Here is a 24,411-nt window from a genome sequence, read left to right on the forward strand (position 1 = left end):
AGCAGGGCCAGAGCTGGGGACCTTTTTGGAGACCACGGTCACGACTGCCACCTGGGCCCGTCCCTTCCCAGTTCCTCTGCTCCCTGCAGACAAGCAGGCCTTGGAGGGGCTGCAGCGGCTCAGCCTCTGTAGAAATCCCCTCCAGCAGCTCAGGGGCAGGAAGAGTCCGCATGTACCCCCACTGCAGGGCCACAGCCCTATACTCTGCAGCCGAGTGCCCCAGCATGGGTCCCACTGGGCAGCTCCCGGCCCCATCAAGATCTGAGAGCAAGGACTCTGGGTTCATGATCTCTCCCTCTCCAGGAAACACCTCCCCGCCCCCAGTCACCTGCAACCCGACATGTGACCCTACTCTTGTGGTGGCAGGTTGCACCTGCTTTCCTGTTCCCTGTACCCCGGGGAGGTCAATCCAGCTGGGAGGACCCTGTGCTGGCCCAAGTCCAGGAGCAGTCGGCGAGAAACCCACAGGGTGCTCAGTCTACCACCCTCAGCCACCACCTCTACCCCAGGAGCCCTTGAGAGTGGTCGATGCCTCCTCTCAGTGACTCTCGAGCCAGGAGTGTGTGCACAGGCTTCACGCATCCCTGCCAGGGGAATGGGGGAGTGGGCCAGGGATGGTTACAGAGGCACAGCACACAGGCGACCCAATGCACTGCTCAGGGCGGCCCCCTCTCTGAGCCCCCAAGGCCAGGGTAAGGGGGTGGTGTGGAAAACCAGGTGACAGCAGCCAAGGCCAGCCCTGGGAACACTGCTGCAGAGGGTCCTCGGGGCTGACACCATGGTGGGGAAAAGGGGTGCTCAGGGGCTAAGAAAGTTCTAGAAGTAACTTTAGAAAAAGTCCTCATTTCAGGCTTCCCCTGCCTAGACACGCTTCCTGAACAAGACGGCAGATACACAGGCCACGTGGTTTCACTCTTTAAAAACTCTATTTGGCGTATGCCCAACCCTGCTGGCGAACTCTGTCAAAGATATATATGTATAGATTTATATATATATGTATATAAAAGATTATTTACCAGTTAAATATACCCCAGCACAAGTGTCTCACAGGACGCCAAGTCAGTCCCCATCACAAACACACAGCATGAAAAGAAACACGCGTCACACAAGTGCCACAGTGATGCGGCACACTGCTACTCGCTGTGGGCATGGGCTCCCTCGGTGCTGCGTCACAGAAGCACAATTACACTCGGGCTCTGACAGGTGCAGCTTCCCCGTGGCGGTAAAAATACACTCTCTACAAGGCCGACACTGGCCTGCGTGGTGGGCGCGGCCCTCACTCGGCCGGGACCTCGTACTTGAAGATGACGCTGAAGAGCCGGCCTCCGAGCCGGTCAGCCAGCCAGGAGTTCTTGATGACAGCCAGCTTGAGGCTCTCGCAGCGCAGCGCAGCGTGGTAGTTGGTGTGGACGGCGCGGCCCATGCCCTCAATGACCACCAGGTCGGCAGCGCGCTCCCGTACCAGCGCAGCCAGCCCCTCGTCCAGACGGCTTTGGGGAAGAAGGGGGTCTGTGAGGTGGGGTACCAGTAGGGACACCCCCCTGCCTCTCACCAAGTGTGATGACCGAGAGCGTGCCTGGAAAAAGCCCGCCAATCAATGACTCCATCTATGCAGCAGCACTTTGAGTCCAGGTGGTTCTTAACGATGGGCCTCCACCGACCCTGGGCCTCCTCTGGGCTCGGGTAAACCACCAGCACCAGCGCTTCTTTACGAAGGCTGCCCGCCCAGTTCTGAACACTGCTGCAGTAACCTTCCCCCTTTTTTATTTTTTCACTTTAAAAGATTTTATTCCTTTTCACAGATGTTTCATCATCTTTCCTCATTGAAGAAAAAGGCATAAACATGGGAGAATCGCTACTAAAACAGACTGGGTGACTATGTGCCCCAGACCAGACTTTCCCTGCTGGGGAAGTGTTCTCCAAGTTACCAGTACTTCCATTTCTAGGACCACCAGGGACTGAGGCACCAAAAGTAACCTGGCTAGTGGGCCACTGGGAGGTGGCCTTGCTCACTCAGTCCTCAGCACAATGGACCCATCTACAAACAGGGATGCCAAGGCCTGAGAGGCCAGGTGGGGCCCTGAGTCCCACAGGTGGACATGCTTGGCTCAGGGGTGTCTATGTCTCTCCTGCCAGAGCAAGCCATACCTAGTACACAGACTCAGACCTGCCCACTCTCCACAGGCCCCCGAGGAAGCAGAGGAGGTCTGGGGTCAGGGGTTAGGAGGGGGTGGGGAGCTCCTTTGGGGCAGGTGCTGACTCCTGTTGTCTCACAGGTACACACTGGACCCCGGGGGGGACCATGGGAAGGACCCTAGGAGGGCACAAGGGTGCCGCCTGCCTGCCTGCCAGGTTACCTGAGGTCGAGGCATGGGGAGCTGGAGCCAGTCTGCACCAGCAGCAGCCTCTCTTCTCCAAGCGCAGAGCTGCCGGAGTATAAGACAGTCAGAACCTGTGAGGGCAGGGCTGTAAGGCTGCCCCACCTACCTCAGGGAACCCCACCCACCTCAGGAAGCTCCACCCACTTGGCACCACCCATCTTTCTTCATGACCAAAAGACTGGCCTGGCATCTCCTACCCCTTTTTAGGAGCATCTGCCCCACCACCAGCCCCCAGGGCCCCACTTTTTACACACACCCACACTCATACACACAACCCTGCACTCACTGGATGATGGGGTCCATGGCGGCTATCCGTTCAGCCACTATGAGTGACTCACTGTAGGTCACGTCATTCAGGGCAGGCCCCGAGTTGCACGCCAGGATGACCTGCAGCAGGGAGGGCCCGAGGCACTTAGGGCCCTTTGCAGGGCCAATGCCCTGTGCCCCCCGAGGCTCTTGAAGGCCCCTCTGCATTTTAACAAGGTGACTGGCAGTGCCCATCAAGGCTGGGCTAGGCCTCTGACCACCCTCACTCACACCACCCTATGGCCTCCGGAGGCACTCAGAGCCTGCCATGGGGATCCCTCCAACCCCACCACGTGGTCAGCATGGAGATCTGGCCCCAAGAGCATCTTTCTGGCCGCAGAGAACCGGGGCAGCATTCCCAGACTTATGCATATTGATCCCGGCCTCTTGACATGATGACCCAGGCACCCTTCCCAGGGAAGTCTTGTTCCCCCTGTGCCCCTTGACCTCACCTACCTTCCATGTGAGGACAAGCTCTAGCCACTGCTGCCAGAGCCCACAAACGGCACCATCCCCACTGACCCAGAGACACCCCAGAAGGCCCCCAGCCCAAACACGGCCTCGTCACTCACCTCAGTCCCTCTAAAGAGTAGCTCCCTGACAAAGGGGAAGACTCCCAAAATGATGTCTACTCCACTGTTATCTGCGAAAATTAAGGCACATTTATGAGGGGGCCCCTGCAAGACAAAACCAGGGTGTTCAGTTGGGGACAGGTGAATCCAAGCATTCTAGACACACCCGCATCCCCAAACAGTCTGAGTACTAGGGATGGTGCCACCTGCCGGCCCAAGTGACCTTTGTATTGAGGTCAACTGGCCCTAATAACAAGTGCTGACGACAAGGGTAGGCACAGAGCCAAGAATGTCCTAGATTAGACTCACAGATCGGGGAAGCAGCGGGACTTGAAGAGAAGAGGCCCCTTCATGCTCTGCTGGGATCCTGACCAGCTGCCCAGGGTCCCTCTCTGCTCCCAGAGGTGGCCCCACACCCCATTTCCCAGCCCCCTGCTCTGACCTGGTCTGACTCCTAGTCCCCACGACTCCTGTTCCTAGCACTCCCATTCCATTCCTGGTCCCCCAAAGGCAGAGGCAGGGAAGGCACCTCCACGTACCTTTAGCCTCTGGAGCCAATCATTGTAGGAGTCCACCAGCCAAGGCCGCTCTGGGAAGAGAGAAGAGACCCACAGTCAGCCACATCAGCCCAGTAAGCACCAGTCAGTCCACATCAGCCCTGTCAGCCCCAGTCAGCCTAGATCAGACCCTGGCCACATCGGCCCAGTGAATGCATCCCCAGTCAGCTCACATCAGCCCCAGTCAGCCCACAATAGCCTAGTCAGCCTCTAGTCAGCATGGTCAGTCCCCAGTCAGCCCATCAGCCCACATCAGCCCTAGTCAGCTTCAGTCAGCCCACAACAGCCCCAGTTAGTCCGTCAGCCCACATCAGCTCCAATCACCCCCAGTCAGTCTGTCAGCCCCCAGTCAGTTCAATCAGCCCCCAGTCAGGCCCAGGCAGCCTGGTCAGCCCCTATACAATTCAGTTAGCCCCTAATCAGCCCAGTTCCCTCAGGCCCAGAGTTGTGAAGACAGTTAAAGGGAGTCATCTGTCTTCACTCATTTCTCCATCCCCTGAATCTAGGGGTGAAGCTGTACCCAGAGAAAGGCCCTTGTGCCCAGCCTGTATGGTCCTCATAGCTCTCTCAACAAACATGTAGTGGACACTGGCTAACCTGCACCGGCTCTGGGTTTGTGGGGGTCAATACCTTGTAACTTCCTCTTAGCTTCCTCAAATCCAAACTGGGGGTCTGATTCAAGAACGCTGTGTGGAGCAGGAAAAAAAAAGTTACAAAACAAAACTTGAGTCTACGTAGCTGAGTGCAGAAATGTCAAATACGGCATTTCATGAGCTGAGCGAATGCACCATTACCGACGTGCTGTTTATGTTGCTACTTCCAGTTGTTCAGGAAAAGCTCAGGGGTCCACTGAGCAAATATCTTGAAAGAATCACAAATTGTATTCCTTCAGCTGACTTATAAAATTTCCTCAAGAAAGAAGATGGTGCCCAGGGCCGGTCATGGCCTAGGCAGTCCTAGCAGACTCCTTCCCCCTTCGCTGGCCTGGGGCCAATGAGAGCCTCAAGCTGGGACATCACCACAGGACACGGGTTGCGGAGACGGGACATGAACCAGACACACCACATGGCCTTCAGCCCGATGAGCTGGTATTCGAGCAGGACAGAGGGTCTATGCCAGCCAAGGGTGGTGGTGGGAAGGGAGTGGGCAGCCCTCCTGGGTCCTGGTGCCCTGTCCCCCTGGGTGATGGGCCTGGTACCGAGCAGCCCACCACACTAGCTCCCTGTGGCTTCACCACCACATGGCACCGCAGGCCAGGGTGAGACAGAGGCCACCAGCGAGGCCTGGGAAGAGGAGCATGACTTTCTCAGCAGTTAAGATGGCTACTGTGGAAACCCACAATCATCACGTGAAGCGCTTCCTTTTGGAGACACCCACAGGATAGCTCCAGGAGGGGCGCTTGGCAAGTGAGGAACACGTGCAGTCCCATGGAATGAGCTGGTGAAGGCCTCTGTGTGCAGCCTTTTTCCCCAGCGTAATTCCCAGGGTATGTGGAAGACACAGATTGGACTTTTACCACTGAACCCTGGCCCCAAGTCTCTTTCTTTGACAGGGCACAGGATAAGACTGGGCTTCGTAGGGCTCCATGAGGGTGCAAGGGATGCCTGGCCCACCAGCCAATGGGGCACCACAGCCTCACCCCTTGCTGAGGCCCAGGTCCAGCCAAGAGCCCTAAGTGGCACCCAGTCCACCACGTGCTAGGCAACCCCATCCAAATCTCCCCTACTCTCCCTGCTAGGGCAAAGCCAGGCCACCAGGGCACAGGGCTGGGGCGATGCAATGGCGACTTTGCTGGGGCCACCAAGCACAGAAGCAATGTGTGTGTGTGTGTGCATGTGGAGGGGACAGGGACAGACAAGCTGATGAAGCCAACGCTGCGCCAAGCAGCCATGAACATTACGGGGAGGGTGGGCCTCCGTAGTGGAATGGAACATAGGGCACCTACTCGGAGACGGCCTTTGCACCCCAGTCAAAGACATTCCCTGCCAGGAGTCCTTCCACCAGCGCCAGCTGCCTCTCCTCCCAACCCAGTGCGTCCAGTGACCGGATGACCCGCTGGAAGCATTTCAGTGCCACGCCGTTTTCCTTCTGCTTCACCTGAGGAGACACGAATGGGGCTATGGGTGAGACCACGCTCTCCTCAGACCTCCTCTGGGCCCTCAGGGGAGTGTGCTCAGCGCGGTCCAGGAAAGATGCTTGGCAGAGGACGCTATGGAGAAACCTAAGCCTGTGCCCTGACAGAGAACCTGCCACGGCTACACTAGGAATTCACAGATGCAGCTGGATGTTTCAAGGTCATGTCAAGTTAAGGGAGAGCCTGGCTCTGAGGACCCTGGAAGACAGCAGGTGTGCCAACACAGACACACATCACTGTGCAGAGGGCAAGGTCTGTGGGGCCTCAGCCCACAGGTGGGGGTGGGCAGGAAGGAGATGGGAACAGGGACCACATGGCAGCCCAGGCACCATGTGGGGTCGGGTGGTGTCACAGGAGTATGGCCCATGGCACAGCCTCCTTGAGGGCGTGGCCACAGGAGGAAAGCAGCTGTTTCCAGGTCACCTCCTGGCTCAGATGTCAGGCAGCAGGACAGACACCCCAGCTCTGCAGCTCAGTGCCCATGAGGTGGTCCTGGCGGCCCCAGGTCATGGCAGGTACACAGTGGAGGCCCCGAGTACCAACTCTGCAGCCTCACGCCATGAGCCCTCTCCCTCCTGGTGGCCACTCCTTAGACCCCACGATAAACTCTGCTTTCTCACACAGGCCTTTCTGCACCTCTCAGGTAATGGGTCAGGTAAAGCAGGCACTCAGGCATCCAGTTTGTGTCCCTGGGCCCCATGGCACTTTCCTACCTTGCTCACATACCTGTCCTGACTGGCCGTCTTTGGTGCGGAGTCCCCACAATGCCCCTAGGTCATACAGAGGGGAGCCCCACGCATCTCTAGCCCGCAGCTCCCTGGCAGATACTGCAGCAGAGGGGCCCAGTGCAGCTCACCTTGCACCCGCAGGAGCCATCCCACAAGGCGCTGGTGCAGACTGACCCCCTGCAGTGTAGTCACTGGCCCCCTGCACCTACCAGGGCAGCACATTTGAGATCACACAGCAGGGTTGACCATTCACTCACCCATCTGCCAGGGGATGGGCGGGACTCACTTTTGAGTAGGGGTCCGGGAAGTTGAACTCATTCAAACAATGCTCCCTCGTGTCCAACAAGCTGCGCACGGTCAGGGTCCCATAGGCACTGCGGACAGACCATGCCGGAGAAGGTGAACAATGCCAGCTCTACTGGGGCTCCTCGTGGGTGCAGGGTCCGGCACACACGGGAAAACCAGAGCACATGGCTACGTGCAGCCCGAGGACCTGGGGTGGCCTGCCCTCCGCACTAGCCTCACCCCTGCACGCCTAAGCTGGGGAGGCAGGAGGGCGGCTGCAGCTTCAGATGACCAAGGAGTGGCCCTGGAAGAACCCAGCAGCAGGGGTGGGCATGTGAGCCAGTGGTCCACCTTCAGGGATGTGTTTTCAGAGATCCCTGTTTCCTGGGTCCTCCCCTCATCACTGGACTAAAGATTCAGGCCAGCGGGGTATGCACCCACGGAGACAGCAGTCCCTCAAGGCCACAAGCCAGCCACAGTGCCCCAGGGGTCCCAAGTGCCCCCAGAGACAGAGATCCTCAAAGGCCACGCCCAGCCCACAGCACTGGGGGATCCTAAGCGCCAACACACTGGGGTCCCTAAAGCACCTCGTGGGCAAGTGACAGGCCTCCCAGCACCAGAAGAAGCTGAGGCAGAGTGACTCACAATGGCTGGTGTCTCAGAGTCTGAAGCTTGTTCCAGTACTTCTGCCGGAACTTCTCGGCCCTCTCAGCGGCGTCGATGGAATCTGGCTGGCTGGCTACGGCACGCTTCACCACCTGGCAACGGCACACAGTCAGAGGAGGCCCCAGGCTGCTCCGGGTGGGGAGCAAAGCCTTTGCTCAGAGCAGCCCCGGGAGCAAGCGTGGTAGACTGGGCACATGCTCAGGCTGAGAGCCCAGCCCCATCCACAGGACGCTTCCCCTCTGCCTCCGGGCCTCCAACTCCACGGAGAGGAGGGGGCAGGTCACCATTCACCCTGACTTAACCTGGAGACCCACAGCTCGACCCATGGTCCAGCTGTGCTGTCGGGCCCAGGCCCCCTCCTTCCAGCTACAGGGCGGTTCTGGCTGTGCCCAGAGCTCTCCCAGCACGGGAGAGCCCGAGGTCTAGGTAAGGCTGGACCGCCGAGGCCGCAGACCTAGGAGAGCCCGAGGGCTCATGGGAAGAGAGGTATTCCTCCCAGAATCTGGCAGCTCCGAGCACCTCACGGGGCAGCCATAAGCTCAGGACTTGGCACCATCCTTGGAAGGGTAGGACGAGGCTCGAGCTGGAGTGGCTTCTCCCAAAGTGCAGCACATGCTGGGGTGGAGGCGAGAGGGGGCCAAGCGAGCAGTCCCTGGTCCGAGCAGCCGCCGACAGCCCCCCAGCAGGTCTATCAGGCACACACCTCAAGGGGCGAGGGCTACCTGATTGCTGGCTTTTTGAAGAAATGTCATAACTAGCAACATTACTTGGAGTACTTACGAAAAGCACGTCTACTAGTACCACGTCCTGACTTGCTAACCCAACAGCTACTGGAGCCACATCGTCCCCCTGAGAAATGTGAGCCAGCCCGTTGAACACGGAAGCCACCGCACAGCATCTAGAAGCTCGCCTGCCATACTCCGAGGCTCCTGGGGAGCTTGCCCGGCTTGTCTGGCCACACCACTGTGGCTTCATGCCCACCGCAATGGACAAAGGCAGAAAACTGTCCACGGTAGAGACATGCTCAGGGGAAGGAGCCAAAAAAGGACAGACAACATTTTCCAAGATAACCCAGGTCTTCCTTGCTCTTTCCAAGCATGCTCTTCCCGTGGGATCCGTCCCTTCACGTCCAGAGCCCTTACCCCATCAAGTGCCTCCTCAAAGCAGCTGAGCCAGTACTTTCGGGCCATGGGGTCCTCAGTTAGGTCCACTGTGTCGGGGACATAGGAGGATGGGTCCAGGAGGAGTGGCAGGTCCACCACTGGCCGTGCCAGCCGGTCCATCTCCAGCAGGTCGAACTGGCACAGAAAGGGGGCAGAGTCGGTGGCAACATTTTTCCACAAGATCAAAGTATTCCTTTTTTAAATTTCGCTGTGGCAAAATGCATATACAACATAAAATTTGCCACTTAGTCTTTTTTAAGTGGACAGTTCAATGGCATTAATGACACTCACCACATTGTCCAACCATGATTACCATCTGTTTCCAAACCTTTCTCACCCCCCGCTCCCACAGAAACCCAGTCTCTCGAGCAAGCACTCCCCTCTTCCCTTCCCCCAGCTCCTGGAAGCTGCTAATCCGCCTCCTGCCTCTGTGCAATTGCCTGTTCCAGAAACTACATACAGTATGTGTCCTCTTGGTCTGACTTCCCGTCACCAAAATATTCATTTACAGGTTTTGGAATTAGCTATTCTCTGTGAGAACGGACAAGCTAAAGCTGAACTCAGAGAGTAGACAAGCACCTTTCTCAATGTCTAGGGGCCACAACGTGTTACCCATCACCCACCAGGGCCCCACGTGGATGTCTCCTGCCTCAAGCTTAGCATGTCGGAGGCTGTCGTGGCTACCTCATCTATACCTCTGTCTTCTTCCTCTGGTACTCAGTTGCCCAAGTCAAACACCTGGGGCTTGTCACCAGGTTCAGCAAGTTGGGTTGGTCTATCACCAGCAGATCTTAGGTCTGCTCACATCACCTCCTCCTCCACTGTCACCTCTGCCGGCCTCAGGATGGCCTCCCAGTGGCCACTGCAGCCCTATCTGGTTTCTATCTGCCCAGCAGCCTGAGATGCCTCCTGGCTCCCTCTCTCCCCTCTCCTCTGCCCCCTTTCACTGTTTTCGCACTGAGGCCTGTGGGCCCCTGTGACCCTGGAGCTGGTGGTCCTACTGACCACTCCCACCCCAGTTTGGGTTATGCCCCCCAATCCAGCTCTCCCAACACATGGCCAAGGTCCTGGGCCTTGGCGTGCCCCTTCTCTGGCCTGGGCCTTCCCACTGTTCTTACAACCTGCCCTACTGACTCCTTTGGGCCCTGTGTACTGGCAGCTGGGCACAACTACCATGGCCTCCACCCCCATAGACACTCACTCCTCTGTCCCCCATCACCATTCCCTGCCCTTCCCCCAAGCACGTCTGACCCTTTACAACCACATCAAAAAAAAAAAAGTTTTCTTTTTTCCCTTTTTTTTACAACCACATCGGAGTGTTCAAAATCCACCTCCCGATCAACACAGGACCGGTCTACACTACCAACTACTTCGCTCTGATAGCGTCAGCAGCGGGCACACCCAGGACATGCAGCATTTTCCGATGGATGGTAATACGCCCGGTTGGCTTGTTTCGTTTTACGTGGGAAAGAGTTACGCCAAGATGTGCAAACTGACGCTTGGCCCTTGGCACAAAATACTAACTAAGCACCTGCTGCCGTGGAGGCCTGCCCCCACAGGGCCACTTCTCCTTGCCTTTCAGTGACTAGACACTATGTCGCACACCTGGGACTCAGCCCTTCTTCCCTGCCAGGAGCACTGCTACTGCAAGCGACCAGGGTGGAGATGCAGGTGTGACCCTGAGGCATCAGTCGTCTGACACTGAGGCCTGGCCCATAGGGGAGGACTCGCCTCCAAGACGCACCCACAAAACTGCAGGGCTAACACAGAAACCGTGGCTTCGCTTCCGAACTGATGAGGGCAAGGGAACACAGTCACTATGTTGACTGTCTGGATGGCTTTCCCCTATCTGGGGCCACAGAGCACTCCACTCAGTGCAACAGGCTAAGGGAACAGGGGGAGGGCACTGTCTAGTCAAGGTGGCCTTGCCCCAAGTGGGGACTCAAGACATAGGCCAGAACCTTCCTAGGAGGGTGGATGCTGTGTGTGACTTGTTGCCACCCTGAAACCGCCAGCTAAAAAAATACCTGAGGGAAGCCCTGGGTTTGGCTCCTGGGACTCCAGGTTTCGGTCCTGGTTCTGTCACATAGCCTGGTAGAGACCCCTGTCCTCTCTGAACTTCTGCTTGTCTATACGAACAGGGGGCTGCACTGAGTGGTCTCCAGGTTCCTGCTGAGCTGAGAGCTGGGTTTGCAAACAGGGTGAAAAAAGGCAGCCACGGTGTCTTACTCTGCCCTCAGGGGAAGTCCCCACGTCCGTGGCTAGGTTTTTAAAAGTCTGGGCCAGGAGAAAGCGCCCATCAGTCCAGTTGCAGCTGCGCGGGGACTTCTCTCAGGAGCAGGTGATAGGCCCTGGCAACAGCTTTGTGGCTGCAGGCGCCTGCCCCAAGATACACACCCCGTGGCACAGGCCCTTACTTACGGTGCCGCTGCGCGCCCGCTGTGCCGGGCAGAGCTCAGGGGACGAGCTCCTCAGGCCGGAGCTGCCCGCGTAGTTCTCACCCCAGCTGTACTGGTTGGGATCTGACAAAGAGAGAAACCAAGTCGCCGTGTCAGCCTGGGCAACAACACACCGCTCTCTGAACCCCCACAGTGAACCCAGGACTGCTTGGCTGCACTTGAAAAGGGGCAGCTCCCCGAGGGTCCCTGCCAGGCTACACGAGCGAGAACTTTCTTTCCCAGTCGTTTTTTTTTTTTTCTGTTATTTCTTATTTTCCTGCTAGAGATGAAACTTTGGGAAAGAATGATTTAGACCTTTTTGAGCCTCTCAGGGAAGAGCTCTCTGATACATATCAAGCAGAAAACTGAACTTAAGGACATGGTTTTTAAAGCTGGGATGGCCCAGGTTCCACAGCACTCTGAGTCTTCATTGAGGCTGACAGGCCCCTGGCACCAGCCAGTCCCCCGGCAGACAGCCTGCACTTTCCCGGCCAGGAACACATCTGTAGACCTTCAGGCACCTCTGAACCTGGGAAGGTGAGCTGAACCGAGCAGTCACTGAAGCAGAGCACACGGGAAGTAGGGGGCTGAGGCCTTCAGGGGGCCTGTTGTCTACAGTGACACCCTCAACCACAAGTGAAGTGCTGGCGTGTCCCTTCCACTGCAGGCAGGAATTGGCCCAGCAACAGCTGGCAACTCCAAGTCGAAAGGGGAAGAGCAGAGGTGGGGGGGTGGGGAATCATTTCTTTACTCAATGTTAAAAATATCCATCCTCACCACTTCCTGGGGCCTCAGTCTCCCCCACCCTCACTTCATCACCCCACAAATCCCTGCTGCTGCCCCCAACACAGAGGAAGGGGCTTCAGAGGGCCCCACGCACACTTCTCGACATGGCTGAGGCTGCTCACAGGGAAACAACGAGGGCACGCTACTCACTGTCTTGCTCGGCTCCTTTCAGAAATGCGCCGATGGCCCCCAGGTAGCCCTCGTGTCTCAGGAACAACGCCTGGACTTCTCCCTGCCATGGCCCAAAATGCCCCATGTAGCCGGCCAGGGTGGCCACGACTTAACCAGAGTGGTTCGGGAATGATCTAACACCTTGCAGTGGTGGCACCTTCCTGAAAAGTTGTCCATGGCAGGCTTGTCAATGGGACAGCATTAAAGTGCACAGGGGAGCGTGCAGGTCGATGAAATCTGAGGGCGAGCATTTCTACAATAATCCTTCCATGAAATAAATAACCACCCAGTTTGTCTAGTTTGTAAATCTGGTTCTCTGGAGTCAGGCTTCCCTGGTGGGGCTCATCTTACAAAGCACATCATGCTGATCTCACACCGTCCTGCACACGCATCATTCTGGTCTCCTCACACCATCCTGCACATGCATCGTTCTGGTCTCCTCACACTGTCCTGCACACGCATCATTCTGGTCTCCTCACACCATTCTGCACACGCATCGTTCTGGTCTCCTCACACCATTCTGTACACGCATCATTCTGGTATCACACCATTCTGCACATGCATCATTCTGGTCTCACACCATCCTGCACACGCATCATCCTGGTCTCCTCACACCGTCCGGCACACGCATCATTCTGGTCTCCTCACATCATTCTGCACACACATCCTCGTCTCCTCACACCCTTCTGTACACACATCATTCTGGTCTCCTCACACCCTTCTGTACACATATCATTCTGGTCTCCTCACACCATACTGCACATGCATCATTCTGGTCTCCTCACACTGTCCTGCACACGCATCATTCTGGTCTCTTCACACCATTCTGCACACGCATCATTCTGGTCTCCTCACACCGTCCTGCACATGCATCATTCTGGTCTCCTCACACCATTCTGTACACACATCATTCTGGTCTCCTCACACTGTCCTGCACATGCATCATTCTGGTCTCACACCATTCTGCACACGCATCATTCTGGTCTCCTCACACCGTCCTGCACACGCATCATTCTGGTCTCTTCACACCATTCTGCACACGCATCATTCTGGTCTCCTCACACCGTCCTGCACATGCATCATTCTGGTCTCCTCACACCATTCTGTACACGCATCATTCTGGTCTCCTCACACCGTCCTGCACATGCATCATTCTGGTCTCACACCATTCTGCACACGCATCATTCTGGTCTCCTCACACCGTTCTGCACACGCATCATTCTGGTCTCCTCACGCCATTCTGCACACACATCATTCTGGTCTCCTCACACCATTCTGCACACGCATCATTCTGGTCTCCTCACACCGTCCTGCACACTCATCATTCTGGTCTCCTCACACCATTCTGCACACACATCATTCTGATCTCCTCACACCATTCTGCACACGCATCATTCTGGTCTCCTCACACCATTCTGCTGACACACTTTGTTTCCTGTGGGCACACATCCCAGAAGTAGTACCGCCCTCTGGCCCAGATGCCTCTAAGCTAGCTGTGAAGCTTGTCAATGGAGAAGGAGGCAGCCTCAAGCCCAATCACTGGGGCAGGCTCAAGGCCTGAGGAAGCCAAGGCACTCCAAAAGGCAGGATGCCGAGGCGCAGCAGATGAAGGGCAGAAAGACAGAAGGATTAGCAAGGTGGGTGTAGACTTCTCACTACCCACCTCCCCTGGTGGCCTGGGCCCGGTGAGCACACCCTCGTCCCCTGCCCTATGCACCACACCCTGGGGCTAAAAGCACCAGAGTCCACATTAATGTGCCCAGGAAGAATGAAGCTCAGGGCAGAGGCCAGGAGAGAGGGCCTGAGTTTCACTACCTTGGAGAAGAAGTTGATGCTGTAGGTGATAGTGCGCATGGTGACGGGGTGGCCGCGGATGAAGAAGCCTCCGAAGTAGACCCTGTCCAGGTGGTGGAGCTTCGCGTAGAGGCAGGCGAGCTGCCCGATGTCATTGCTGATCATGTGCAGGAGGCTCTTGGCCATGTCCTCTTTGGAGAACTCTGAGAGGCAAGTGGAAACAGGCTGTGACCGAGGCAGTCACACAGGCTGTGCGGTACACAGGCCCTGGGGGGTGAGCAGGAGAGGGCAAGGGACAGGAAGAGGGAGCAGGGCAGAAGGGGGGAGGTGGAGATGAGTGAGAGAAAATGGGAGAGGGAGAGTGAGAGAGACGGGGGAGGGGGAACGGGGAGAATAAGAGAGAGGAAAGGGGGGAGGAGAATGGAGAATGAGAGAGAGAGAGCAAGAGAGAGGGATGGGGGGAATGAGAGAGCAAGATAGAGGGGGAGACGGAGAAACAGACGGGAGGGGAGAATGACAGAGACAGGGAGGGGAACGGGGAGAATAAGAGAGAGAGAGGAAAGGGGGGAGGAGAATGAGAGAGAGCAAGAGAGAGGGACGGAGGAGAATGAGAAAGCAAGATAGAGAGGGAGATGGAGAAAAAGACGGGAGGGGAGAATAACAGACAGGGAGGGGAATGTGGAGAATAAGAGAGAGAGAGGAAAGGGGAGAGGAGAAAGAGAGCAAGAGAGAGGGACAGGGGGAATGAGAGAGCAAGATAGAGAGGGAGACGGAGAAACAGAAGAGGAGGGGAGAATGAGAGAGAAAAATAGAAGATAAAGTGACACATGGAAACCAGACTTACTGGATCCATCGAGACTGGGGGAACCCCTGAATCTAATGCCCAGAAATAATCCTTAAACCTTGCACCAAAACTACGCCATGAAGCCATTGTTAAACTAAACAACAACCGAGCCCAATTAATAATGTTTACCTCAAGCATGGCACTCTTCCAAAGAATTACCTACACGAGTATAAACCGACACCAATTACAGCACAGACGAGAACTTTAAGAGGCAGTGGGCCTAAGGGGATGGTGATGAATCAGTACGCGTGAAGGGAGAACGGTGATACGATGTGAAGTATGTTGCCGAAGTTACTAACGGCTCGTGTAGAAACTGTCAACAGATGTATGTTCGGTTGTGTATACTGCCACTAAAAACGAATAAAACATTTTAAAAGTAAATAAAAGAAATAGAGAGCGAGGGGGGAGCGGGAGAGAGTGAGGGAAAGCCAGAGTGAGCAAGAGAGCATGAGAGAGCAAGCGATAGACAGAGACAGTGAGAAAATACATATGCGCGGGAGACAGCAAGAAAGAGGTGTGTGGACCGTGTGTGCGATCCAGGGAAAGTTACAAGGGAAAAAGAAAAAACAAAAACACCTTTCCTAAGTCATACAAAGAAGGACTGAATGAATTTACTAAAATCAAAGTGAAGTCGGCACGAAGTGAAGGCTGTAGTAAATGGGTGATGGGAAGGAACATGGGGAATTATTTTTCGAGAATCCAACTCCTCCAAGTAGCCAGCATGTAACAGTGACAGACCAATCCTTTAAGAATAAAAGAGGCCGCTCCCTCCACCGTGGTCATAGATCCCAGCCTGAGGCACCTCGGTCGGCGGTGGCCGACTTCCCAAAGCTGCTGGCGATGAGGGTGCCGCTGAGCCCCAATGTCTGGCAGGCCCCACCATAGATGTCCTGCACTAGCATGTCCACGTTCGTGTGCTGGCCCTTGGAGGCCAGATGCAGCAGCTCATCAAACTTCTGTGGGGACAGAGCAGATGACAGCCATTAGATCTCAGGGGCTGGCAGTGTCCCTGTGGCACGTGGAACCACGTCCATGAAAGGTCAAGCAAAGCCTGTGGGTGCTGGGCAGCCTCTCTGGCATGGCGTGGGGCAGGTATAGGGCAAGGCCAGATGCCTTTCTGTGGATCACCCACCCAGCGATGCCCCAGGCCCATCTGTACACTCCATCCTCCAGAGCACAAACAACTCCATGCCGACTGGGGCTGTGGGGTCCGAGACCCAGGAGACAGAATAAAGTCCAGAAAGGAGCCACTTTTGTAAAATTCTGGCTGACTACAAGTCTCCGATTCCACAGCCCCAGCCCTCCCAGCCCAGGCATCCTCCTGCAGGCAGCTGAGCACCTTTGTCTTGGTGAGCAGAGCACCGAGCCCCCAGAAGGTGCCACCCCCGATGGAGCTGCCGCCGATCCATTCGAACTCATCCTCGGTCTCCACCTGGGAAGCAGACAGGGGTGCATTAGCACCTGACAGGTCCCCAGGGGACACAGTCGTTCAGGGCTACCCCAAGAGCAGACCCTGCCAGGTGTACTGCCGCCACCACCATGGGTGACCGCTCTCGAGGGTGCAGCTTGATGGCCTAGAGAGCCTGAGGCTTGTGGTGGGGCTGGCCTTCCTGCTGATGAGGAGCACTGGCACTCAGCATGTCCTGTGCACACCAGGCCGAGGGCCAGTCCTGTGTCATGCATCATGTGTCCCCATGTCGCAAGTTCCTGTGTCACGGGTCCCCACACCCAACACTGCCTCTGACATGTACAAGGGCCTCACCAACGTCCCCCGCATCCCTCCCTCCCTCACTCACCTTCACGATGGAGACCCCAGAGCCGATATTAACGAGAAGGTAGGGGAAAATGTTTGGGTGGTTTGTCTGGAATCGGAACTCGGGGTCAGCGTCCTTCTGGTACATGAAGGCCTCGTGTGGGATGTTCTTCAACACGAAGTTGCAGCCCTTTATGAGGCAGGTCATCACGTCCTCCTTGTCGACTCTGCAAGGGAAGCGACAACACTTGGAGCATGGTGGCCACAGAGGATGGAGCTCATCCACAGCGCAGGGAGGCAGGCCGGCACAAAACCCCTCGACGCTGTTCCCCGCATGCTGTCCCCAGGCTGCCGATTCCACAAACAGATAAGACGCTCAAGGAACTGCAACCAGCAGGGCAGCTTACAGAATGACCACTAGCTCTGTGACAGAGAATGTACTGGGCTCTGCCAGGCGGGTGCAGCCCAGGACCCCAGAAAGCCCTGGAGAGTGTCCAGCCATCAGGACACTGGCACAGACTCCTTCCCCCAGAGCCCATCTCCTTCCTTTGGTCCCGACGCCGCTCTCACCCACCGTGCCCACCCGTCCTCAGTCCCTCCCAGGCCTTCCTGCTGCTCAGTCCCCAGATCTGCTTACAGAGCTCGGCCCAGAACCCTAGACCCACTCAAAGGCAAGCGAGATCTTTGGGTCTCAGGCACCCCACGACAGGACTGGAACAGATGCAGAGCAGCCAGGTGTATTGCCATGGAGCCCAGGAGAGCCCGAGCCCAAGGACTGACCAGCCTGTCTCCATCCCTACACCTCCAGGGAGACCCCCACCCCTCCCTACACCCACAGGGAACCCTCACGCCAACCCCCGCACATAAGCAGGGAGCCCCCCACACACACCAGCAGTAAGTCCCCTACCCCTCTCACCAGTAGGGAGCCCTCCCCACCACCCCACCCAAGCAGGCTGGGCCACCTCACCCGCTTTCGCCTGCCGGCCCCATCTTGGCTGCTGGGCCCCACTCACTTGAGCCGAAGCTTCTCCTCAATGAGGTCCTTGAACTTGTAGGCCCCGCCCCCCGTGGCCTGGATGACCTTCGTCTCTGTGTTGACCAGGTGGTCTTTGATAAAGTCCAGGCAGGCTTCGATGTAGGTGTTCTCGAACTTGATGAAGTGCAGGCGGGCGGTGATCTCCTCCTGGACAGAGATTTCATAGGGCGGCTCATGGTCCTGCTCTGTGTCCTGGAGAATAAAGTTGGGAGGTTCTGGAACATTCTGCTGCTCCACCCCAGCAGCCTGGCGACCCAAGCCGACCTTAAGATAAGCAGAACTCAGATTCCAAATTCAGAGGGTCCGAGCTGAGGGTCTCCATGAAGCGAAGAGACCCAAAGACCCAGTGAGGGGGCTGAGAAAGGAGGCCTCCCCAAGGAGCCCGGCAGGTGGAGATGCCTGCCTCCAAGGTCGGGACTGCAGGGAACAGGGCCGGGGACAGGGAGGGACAGAAAGGCTAGCGACGTCCAGGATGGTCTGTCCACCTTCACTAGCAGCCAAGGGGCTGGCAGGCGAACACCACTGCGGGGAGGTGCCACCAGTTAGCCCCTTTGGTTGAGCCACATGCTCGCCTGCTGCCTCAACCCACGCCTGCCAGAGCCTTCTCCACTGAAGAGCTCACCTTTCCCGAGTGGTCGAAAGACCTCACTTTGGCGACCTTGTGCTGCACGGTTGAGTAGTAGGCCAGCTTGGTCAGGGACCCACCTGTGAGGGGGAGGCAAACCACACAGTCAAAACCGGGTGTGGGGACAGAGGATCCACCAGCTGCTTGCAGCTCTCTGGGACATTTCTGAGCAAGCATGGGGCCTCTCGCTGGGGGCTAGGATGCAGATGTTTGGGGTCCCTCTGCACAGCCTGGAGCCCCACAGACAAAAAGCTATCAAATCTAAGCCTGTTTTCCCTTTACAATTTCAGTTCCTCCTCAGACCCTGACCAAACTGGGTTCAGAGCTTCCACTCTCCCTGGAGAAGGAAGGAGCCGGTCCAGTTTCTGAAGGAGCTCCGCTGCTGTTCCCAGCTTTGGAAATGTCAGCTTCTAGTTCTGATCTTGAGAATGACCCACGAAATAGGCTCTTACATCCAGTGCGTTCCCATTACAAGTCCCACACGTGGCCACCCATCTTAACAAGCGGGGCAGGCTATACAAGTATTTTCCTAGCAGATACACTGGAGACAATGGGGCTGAGCAAGACCTGGGGCCCAGAAGTAGCCTGCGGACCTCTGTCTGGAGAGGCTCAGAGCTGGAGACGGCAGTACACTCCCCAAAACGAACCAGAAGAAACCAGAAACACCACAGTATTTTCTCTCAATGATCAAGATTTTCTAGATGTCCTGGAGAAGTCCCACTGCCCCTAGAATGCTGCTGGACATGCAACATAGACAGACGGCCAAAGGCTGTGCCAGACATCAGTGGACAGACGAGGCTTTCCCAGTACGTATCTTGGGAACGAGCGTGAAGTCCCCCTCCAGATGAACTAAAGCAGGCTCCTCTCCAAGTCAGAGCAGGCATGCTGGAGGCAACGGGGCTCCGGACACAGATGTGAGGGCCCGCGAATGGGAGACAGAAGGAACCACATGCTCAGAGCACAAGAGGACTTCTGAGCAGGCTGCCTTTCTTACAGGGCCTGACAAAAATAAGGCAAACATCCCTCGCCGTGAGAGAATGAGAAGGGGAAAATGATTTCCAAACAGTTGTTTTGTGACAAAATACTAAAGGGATGTATAGGGACAAATGCATGTCAGTAAATCGATTTAGAAACGTCCAGGTGCCAAGGGCCAAAGGTCCTCCCTTCACAGGACCCAGGCCACCTTCCTGTGCCCGCCCGTCCCAGCTGCGGTCTGATCTCCATGGTCCCGCAGCTTCACCTCTGTCACGATAGAGGGCACACCTGGTTGGGTCAACTCGGTGCTGGCCTTAATCTCGCCTGCACCGTGAGCTCAGAAGACAGAGCCAGCCTTGAGCCTCCTTACCCCCGGGGTAATCCCAGCCTAGCCAAGTCCTTTTCTAAGATGCTTGTTGTCCGAGTCACCTCTGTGAACACACTGTTTTCTAACGACAGGTGACGCAAAGAGATGATGACATATTTTAAGAGACACGTCAAAAGCCGCTATAAACAAACTTGAGAACACAGAGACTCAATTTCAGAGTAGTGCTCTCTGGGTTAGCTTTGGACCGCAAGCCAAACAAGGTGTGTGAGTGGTTCGGGTGGAGGGCTTGGCAGCAGTAGAGTGAGGAGGGCTAGTTTCTGCGCCCCGTCAACAGGGCAGCAGAACACACTGCCTTAAATAGCCCACGCTGGGCCCTGACAAGACGGTCATGGCAGGGCCCCAGTCCCTCTACCACCCCACCCAGGAGGAGGCAGACAGGGCACCGGAGTGCGAGGGGCGATGGGTACAAAAGGGGGGTCAGTTTGGACCAGAAGTGGCTCAAAGAACAGTGGAAGCCTGAGGAAACCAGAAGCGTTTGGCCTGCTGTCAGGGACTTGTTAGAATTCGAAGGTACCCTAGTCCAGGTGTGTTGTCACCTGCTCCCCAGCCCCACCTCCAACAATGACAAGGGCCAGGCTGGCATCAGCACACTGCCCTGTGTGCTCTGCCAGCCAGTTTCCACACCCCTCCTTGAGGACAGGAGAAAAGGGGGCCCAGCCGCTTACTCACACATGGTCCACCACCTGAGCCCCACCACCACCTTCCAATCTCCAGACCTCACGGGGCCGGGGCAGGGTACCCTCGGGCTGCCTGTGCCCTGCACCTTCTCCTGCCCCAAAGGCCCTCCTTGGGCCCTTACTGAGTGAGGAGGGACAGGAAGCCAGAACCCATCACCCCTGCTGCCCCTTCCTGCCCACATGCCCACTGCCCCCGAGGAGTACTCCCTGCCACCCGGCAGCACCAGGCCTCCTGGACTTCTTTGAAGTCTAATCATCACTTCAAGTACATATGGGGACACAAGCATCCCTGATGCTCTCAAGGAAGTAGGCTGGCCAAGATGGCTAGGCGTCCCCATTCAAGCGAGGCAAGGCCTCACCAAGAACACTTGAGCAGCTGCGGTCTCCTGGGTCCACAGTCCTGGTTAAGGAAAGGGAAACAGAGAAGCCTACTACTGATGAGCACTCTGGCTGTGTGGATCCCTGGGCCGAGCACCCCACCTAGAGGGACCTCCCAAGGCTACAGTAAAAAACTTTCAAAGGCTTGTACTCAGTAATGATGAGAGTGTTCTTTTCAGACCGAGAGACACTGGACCCGGACCGGGGGTCGGGGGGACTTCAGAGAGAGGAAATAAATAACAGCACTAAAAATATCCCTCTATATGCTCCTCTGCCAGCAAACCCCACCTGGCCCGGGCGGCAGGTCAGGCTGGGACCCTCCAGGGCAGTGACAGCCCTTCCTGCCAGCAACACTCAGTGGCCCCTTGTGGGCCTCTGAGGCCACAAAGAACACAGAAGGCAGGCCCGGCCTCTTGCTGCCCCCCTCACCCCGCCCCACAGTGATATCTGCACCTCAGAAACACTGATTCTTGACTTATTCCCACCGAACAGGGCCCCGAGCGCAGGATGCGCACAGCGGGACAAGGAGCGGAACCTTTTAGACCACACGCCCGCCAGGACGCCATGACCTCATGGTGCTGCAGGCCACCGAAGGCCTTTCTTTTTTCTTTTCAGTTTTTAACATATATTTATAATACAAATACTATTTTGTTTCAAAGCACGTATGCTTTTAACAACTTGAGAATGTCACCTAGCGTGGGACAGCCGTTACTGTGAAGCTTCTACAGCAGCGATTGAGGAGAGAGAACTGCTCTGGGGATGTAGGGTCCCAGGAGTGATGGGCGTGAAGGCCTGAACCTCACAGGGTGTGTGAAGCACCAGTCTGCCACTATGGGTCTGGAGTGGATGCTTGCTTGAAGCCTCGGCTAGGCTGGCATGAACAACGCCCGCAGTGGGGCCTCCAAACTCACCACTTCCAGCCCTTCCTTCTATTTGATTCCTCTGTGGCAGTTGGTCAGGCTCTGCCCACTTCTGTACAGGCTTCTTCCCCAGGGCCAGCCTCCAGGTACCTCCCACTGGCCATCCCCCCCAAAGTCCCACCCCTCAAGCCCTCCTTTCTGCTTCTCTGCAAGCTCAACCCATTCACCAGTCCAAAGGAAGACATCCACATTGCAAGGCAGGAACCCGGGACCCAGCCACGCCTCCAGTCTCACTGTTCAGTTTTTCCTGGAGGACACCTCTCCCCTCCTTGATGGGGCATCATGGACTACAGTGAAGGACCAAGCCTATGACTCAAGTGATCCCCAGAACATGAGACTTGCAAATGCATTAAATGCACCAGAAACAATGAGCTCCGAGGGGACAGGCCTGGGTTCCTGACACCCCAGCTTTCCCAGGAGGGTGAGCAGCAGTTCACAGCTCACTCACTGGAGCATTTATTGAGTTCCAACTGAGCACTGTGTGGGTGCTGACGACACAGGGGACGCAAAAGGAGACCCTGCCCTGCCCCCAGGGGCCTTAACTGTCTACCTGAGGACAGTCAAACGGACACTCGGACAAACACAGGCTGCTAAAAGGGCAGCCACAGGGCCCATCCAAGGGGCTTCACCTAGCTCCTGCCCGGGAAGACCTCTGCCCCAGGCCACAGTGTGGTTGTTGCCAGAGGAGTTCCAATCCCAGCTCTGTCACTTTCTAGCCTGGTGACCACCAGCTGATCCATCGTTCAGTGACTCAAGTCTCCTCACCTGTAAATGGGGTGATGCAAGAAGCTCCTCAAGGGGTGTCAGTGAGTAAGAAGTGCCCAGGAGGGACAGGAGCTAATGCCAATAATATGCTGCAGGGTTAGGTGGGCAGAGTGCACCCCAGCAACCACCTAAAGGCCCGGTGGTGGGAGGATGGAGGGAGGAAACAAGGGACCCCGAGAGGTAGGAAGGTATGGAGGGCTAGAAGTGAATGTCCCACACCCTGAAAACACCCGTGGGAAGGCCCAGAGGATGACCCCAGTTGCGAAGTCCACCGTCCCTGGTTGTTAACAGTCAAACGTTCAAAAGCAACGCCTGCGAGTAAAGCGCAGGCGCCCAGCTTGTCCGGGAGGACCTCAGCGCTGCGCCCTAACGAGTCTGCCAACGGCCTCTGCCTGGGGCCGCGGGCCAAAGGTCGACGATCGCCCCGGAAGGGCTGAGAGGGGTCCCTGCCGCCGGCTCCGCGGCCATTGCTGGGCCGCCCTATGAAGTGCTTGGGCACGGATTGGGGCTCCAGCTTCGCCTTCAACCCCAAATCTCAGGCTGGCCTCTGAGGACCGCGAGACAGTGGTGGGGCATCATCCCCTTCGCCTGCCGGCCGAGCGGCTCGACTCGGGCCAAGATTTAAACCCAGGGTCCGGCCCCAGGGCCCCCGTTCCGCGGCGGTCCTCTCCTCCGCCAGGATAACGGGGTGGCTGCCGCCCTGGGCGCCCAGGGGCGACGCCTCGAGGTCATGCCCCTCGCCCGCTCTCGCGCCTGGGTCCAGTCTCCGCCGACTGTGGACCGGGTTGGCCAGCTCCCCCGCGCCCACCCCGCTAGCATGCCGGACTACGTGCCCCGGCATGCCAGGCGCCGCCCCGCGCGGCGCCTGTCGGTAACTGTGGTCCAGCCGCCGCCGCAAGCCTTCGCGCCGGAGGCCCGCGGACTACTACTCCCGTCGCGCCGCGCGCGCCGCGGCCCCCGCCCCACCCTTCGTCCTTCCCGCCGCCCCCGGCTCGCCGGTACCCCAAATAGGCTCCCTCCTGCTCCAGGCCGGGCAGCTCCCGGGGCCCCGGCCCACGGCTACCTATGTCGATGGCGAAGCGCTTGGCGTTCTCCAGGTTACGGAAGATCTCGTCGGGAGGGAGCGTGATGCTCTTGTCCAGGCTGTCCCCGCTGCTACCGCTGCCGCTTGCCCCACACTCCGCCATTTTGAATGTGCCCGGCCAGCCTCATCAGCCATGGAGATATATGCGCATATATTTGGCTGCTAAACACCTCCCGCGCATAGATTATGCTAATGATGATCCCGCCCCGCCCGCCTACCTTGGTCTTCTCAGCCGCTGGAGCCGCCGGGGGCGGGCCTGGGGAGGGGTCGTAGGAGGCTGGGCTGCGAGAGGGCCCGCGGCTGTTCTCCGGAGACTGCGCCTCGGCACTAAACATCTGGCGTGTGTTGTGGTTTTTTTTTTTTTTTTTTTCCCTCCCCACTGAGCTGGCCAGATGCTTAACTCGGGTCCTCTGAGCTGGTGCTGAATAAGACAGGGCAGGCGGCGTTCCGGCTTCCAGAGCAGCCATGGAACTTGCAGAAGATAACACCTGCCTCTTGGCCCTGCGAGCGCGCTCTATAAGCTAGGCTCCTGCACGCTAGGGTGCACATGACGTCTCTGCTAGGGTGACCCACCGTCCAGGTTCAGTGCTAAAAGTCCTATGCAAGCAAGGAGGAGGAGAGGACTCTGCCCCCAAGGAGCCCCCAGCCCGGGTCTAGATAGGCCTGGGACACAGACCCGCAGCTAGGGAAGAGGAGCGCTCTGCTGGCGTGCCACAGAAAATACAGCGGAAGCAGGCCCCTTCCTGCACCGCCAGGAAGCCTGCCTGGAGGAGGTACCTTCCAGCAAGGGATGGGGGAGGGGGGGACCAATGGGAGTTTGCTGAGAAACACGTTGAGACTTGAGACTGCTGCAGAGCAAGGACGCAGGGAATGTCTGAAATGGCTTCCGGAGCGAGTCCCTCAAAGAACCAGCACAGAGGCAGGCAGACTCAGCCCCTGAGGTCGGTTTCCTGCCTCCCAGGTGACCCTGGTCATTGCTGTGTGC

At 57.2% G+C, this 24,411-nt stretch overlaps 1 protein-coding gene across 1 annotated transcript; it reads right to left on the minus strand.

Annotated features, from left to right (window-relative positions):
- Positions 1-907: 907 nt before the first annotated feature.
- On the minus strand, positions 908-23,583 carry PANK4 (pantothenate kinase 4 (inactive)). The gene is made up of 19 exons (XM_049877664.1): positions 23,406-23,583; positions 18,237-18,319; positions 17,592-17,806; positions 16,622-16,805; positions 16,165-16,257; positions 15,628-15,781; positions 14,003-14,184; positions 12,167-12,248; positions 11,214-11,314; positions 8,772-8,927; positions 7,609-7,721; positions 6,965-7,052; positions 5,762-5,913; positions 4,447-4,502; positions 3,799-3,848; positions 3,260-3,364; positions 2,668-2,768; positions 2,358-2,426; positions 908-1,490 (listed from the first exon to the last, which is right to left on the minus strand). Exons 1-19 carry the CDS (start codon positions 23,527-23,529, stop codon positions 1,277-1,279), a joined length of 2,322 nt encoding a protein of 773 aa, XP_049733621.1. The 5' UTR covers positions 23,530-23,583; the 3' UTR covers positions 908-1,276.
- Between the last annotated feature and the right edge of the window lie 828 nt (positions 23,584-24,411).

This window comes from Elephas maximus, chromosome 3 (genome assembly GCF_024166365.1).
Source record: "Elephas maximus indicus isolate mEleMax1 chromosome 3, mEleMax1 primary haplotype, whole genome shotgun sequence".
Lineage (NCBI taxonomy): Eukaryota > Metazoa > Chordata > Mammalia > Proboscidea > Elephantidae > Elephas > Elephas maximus.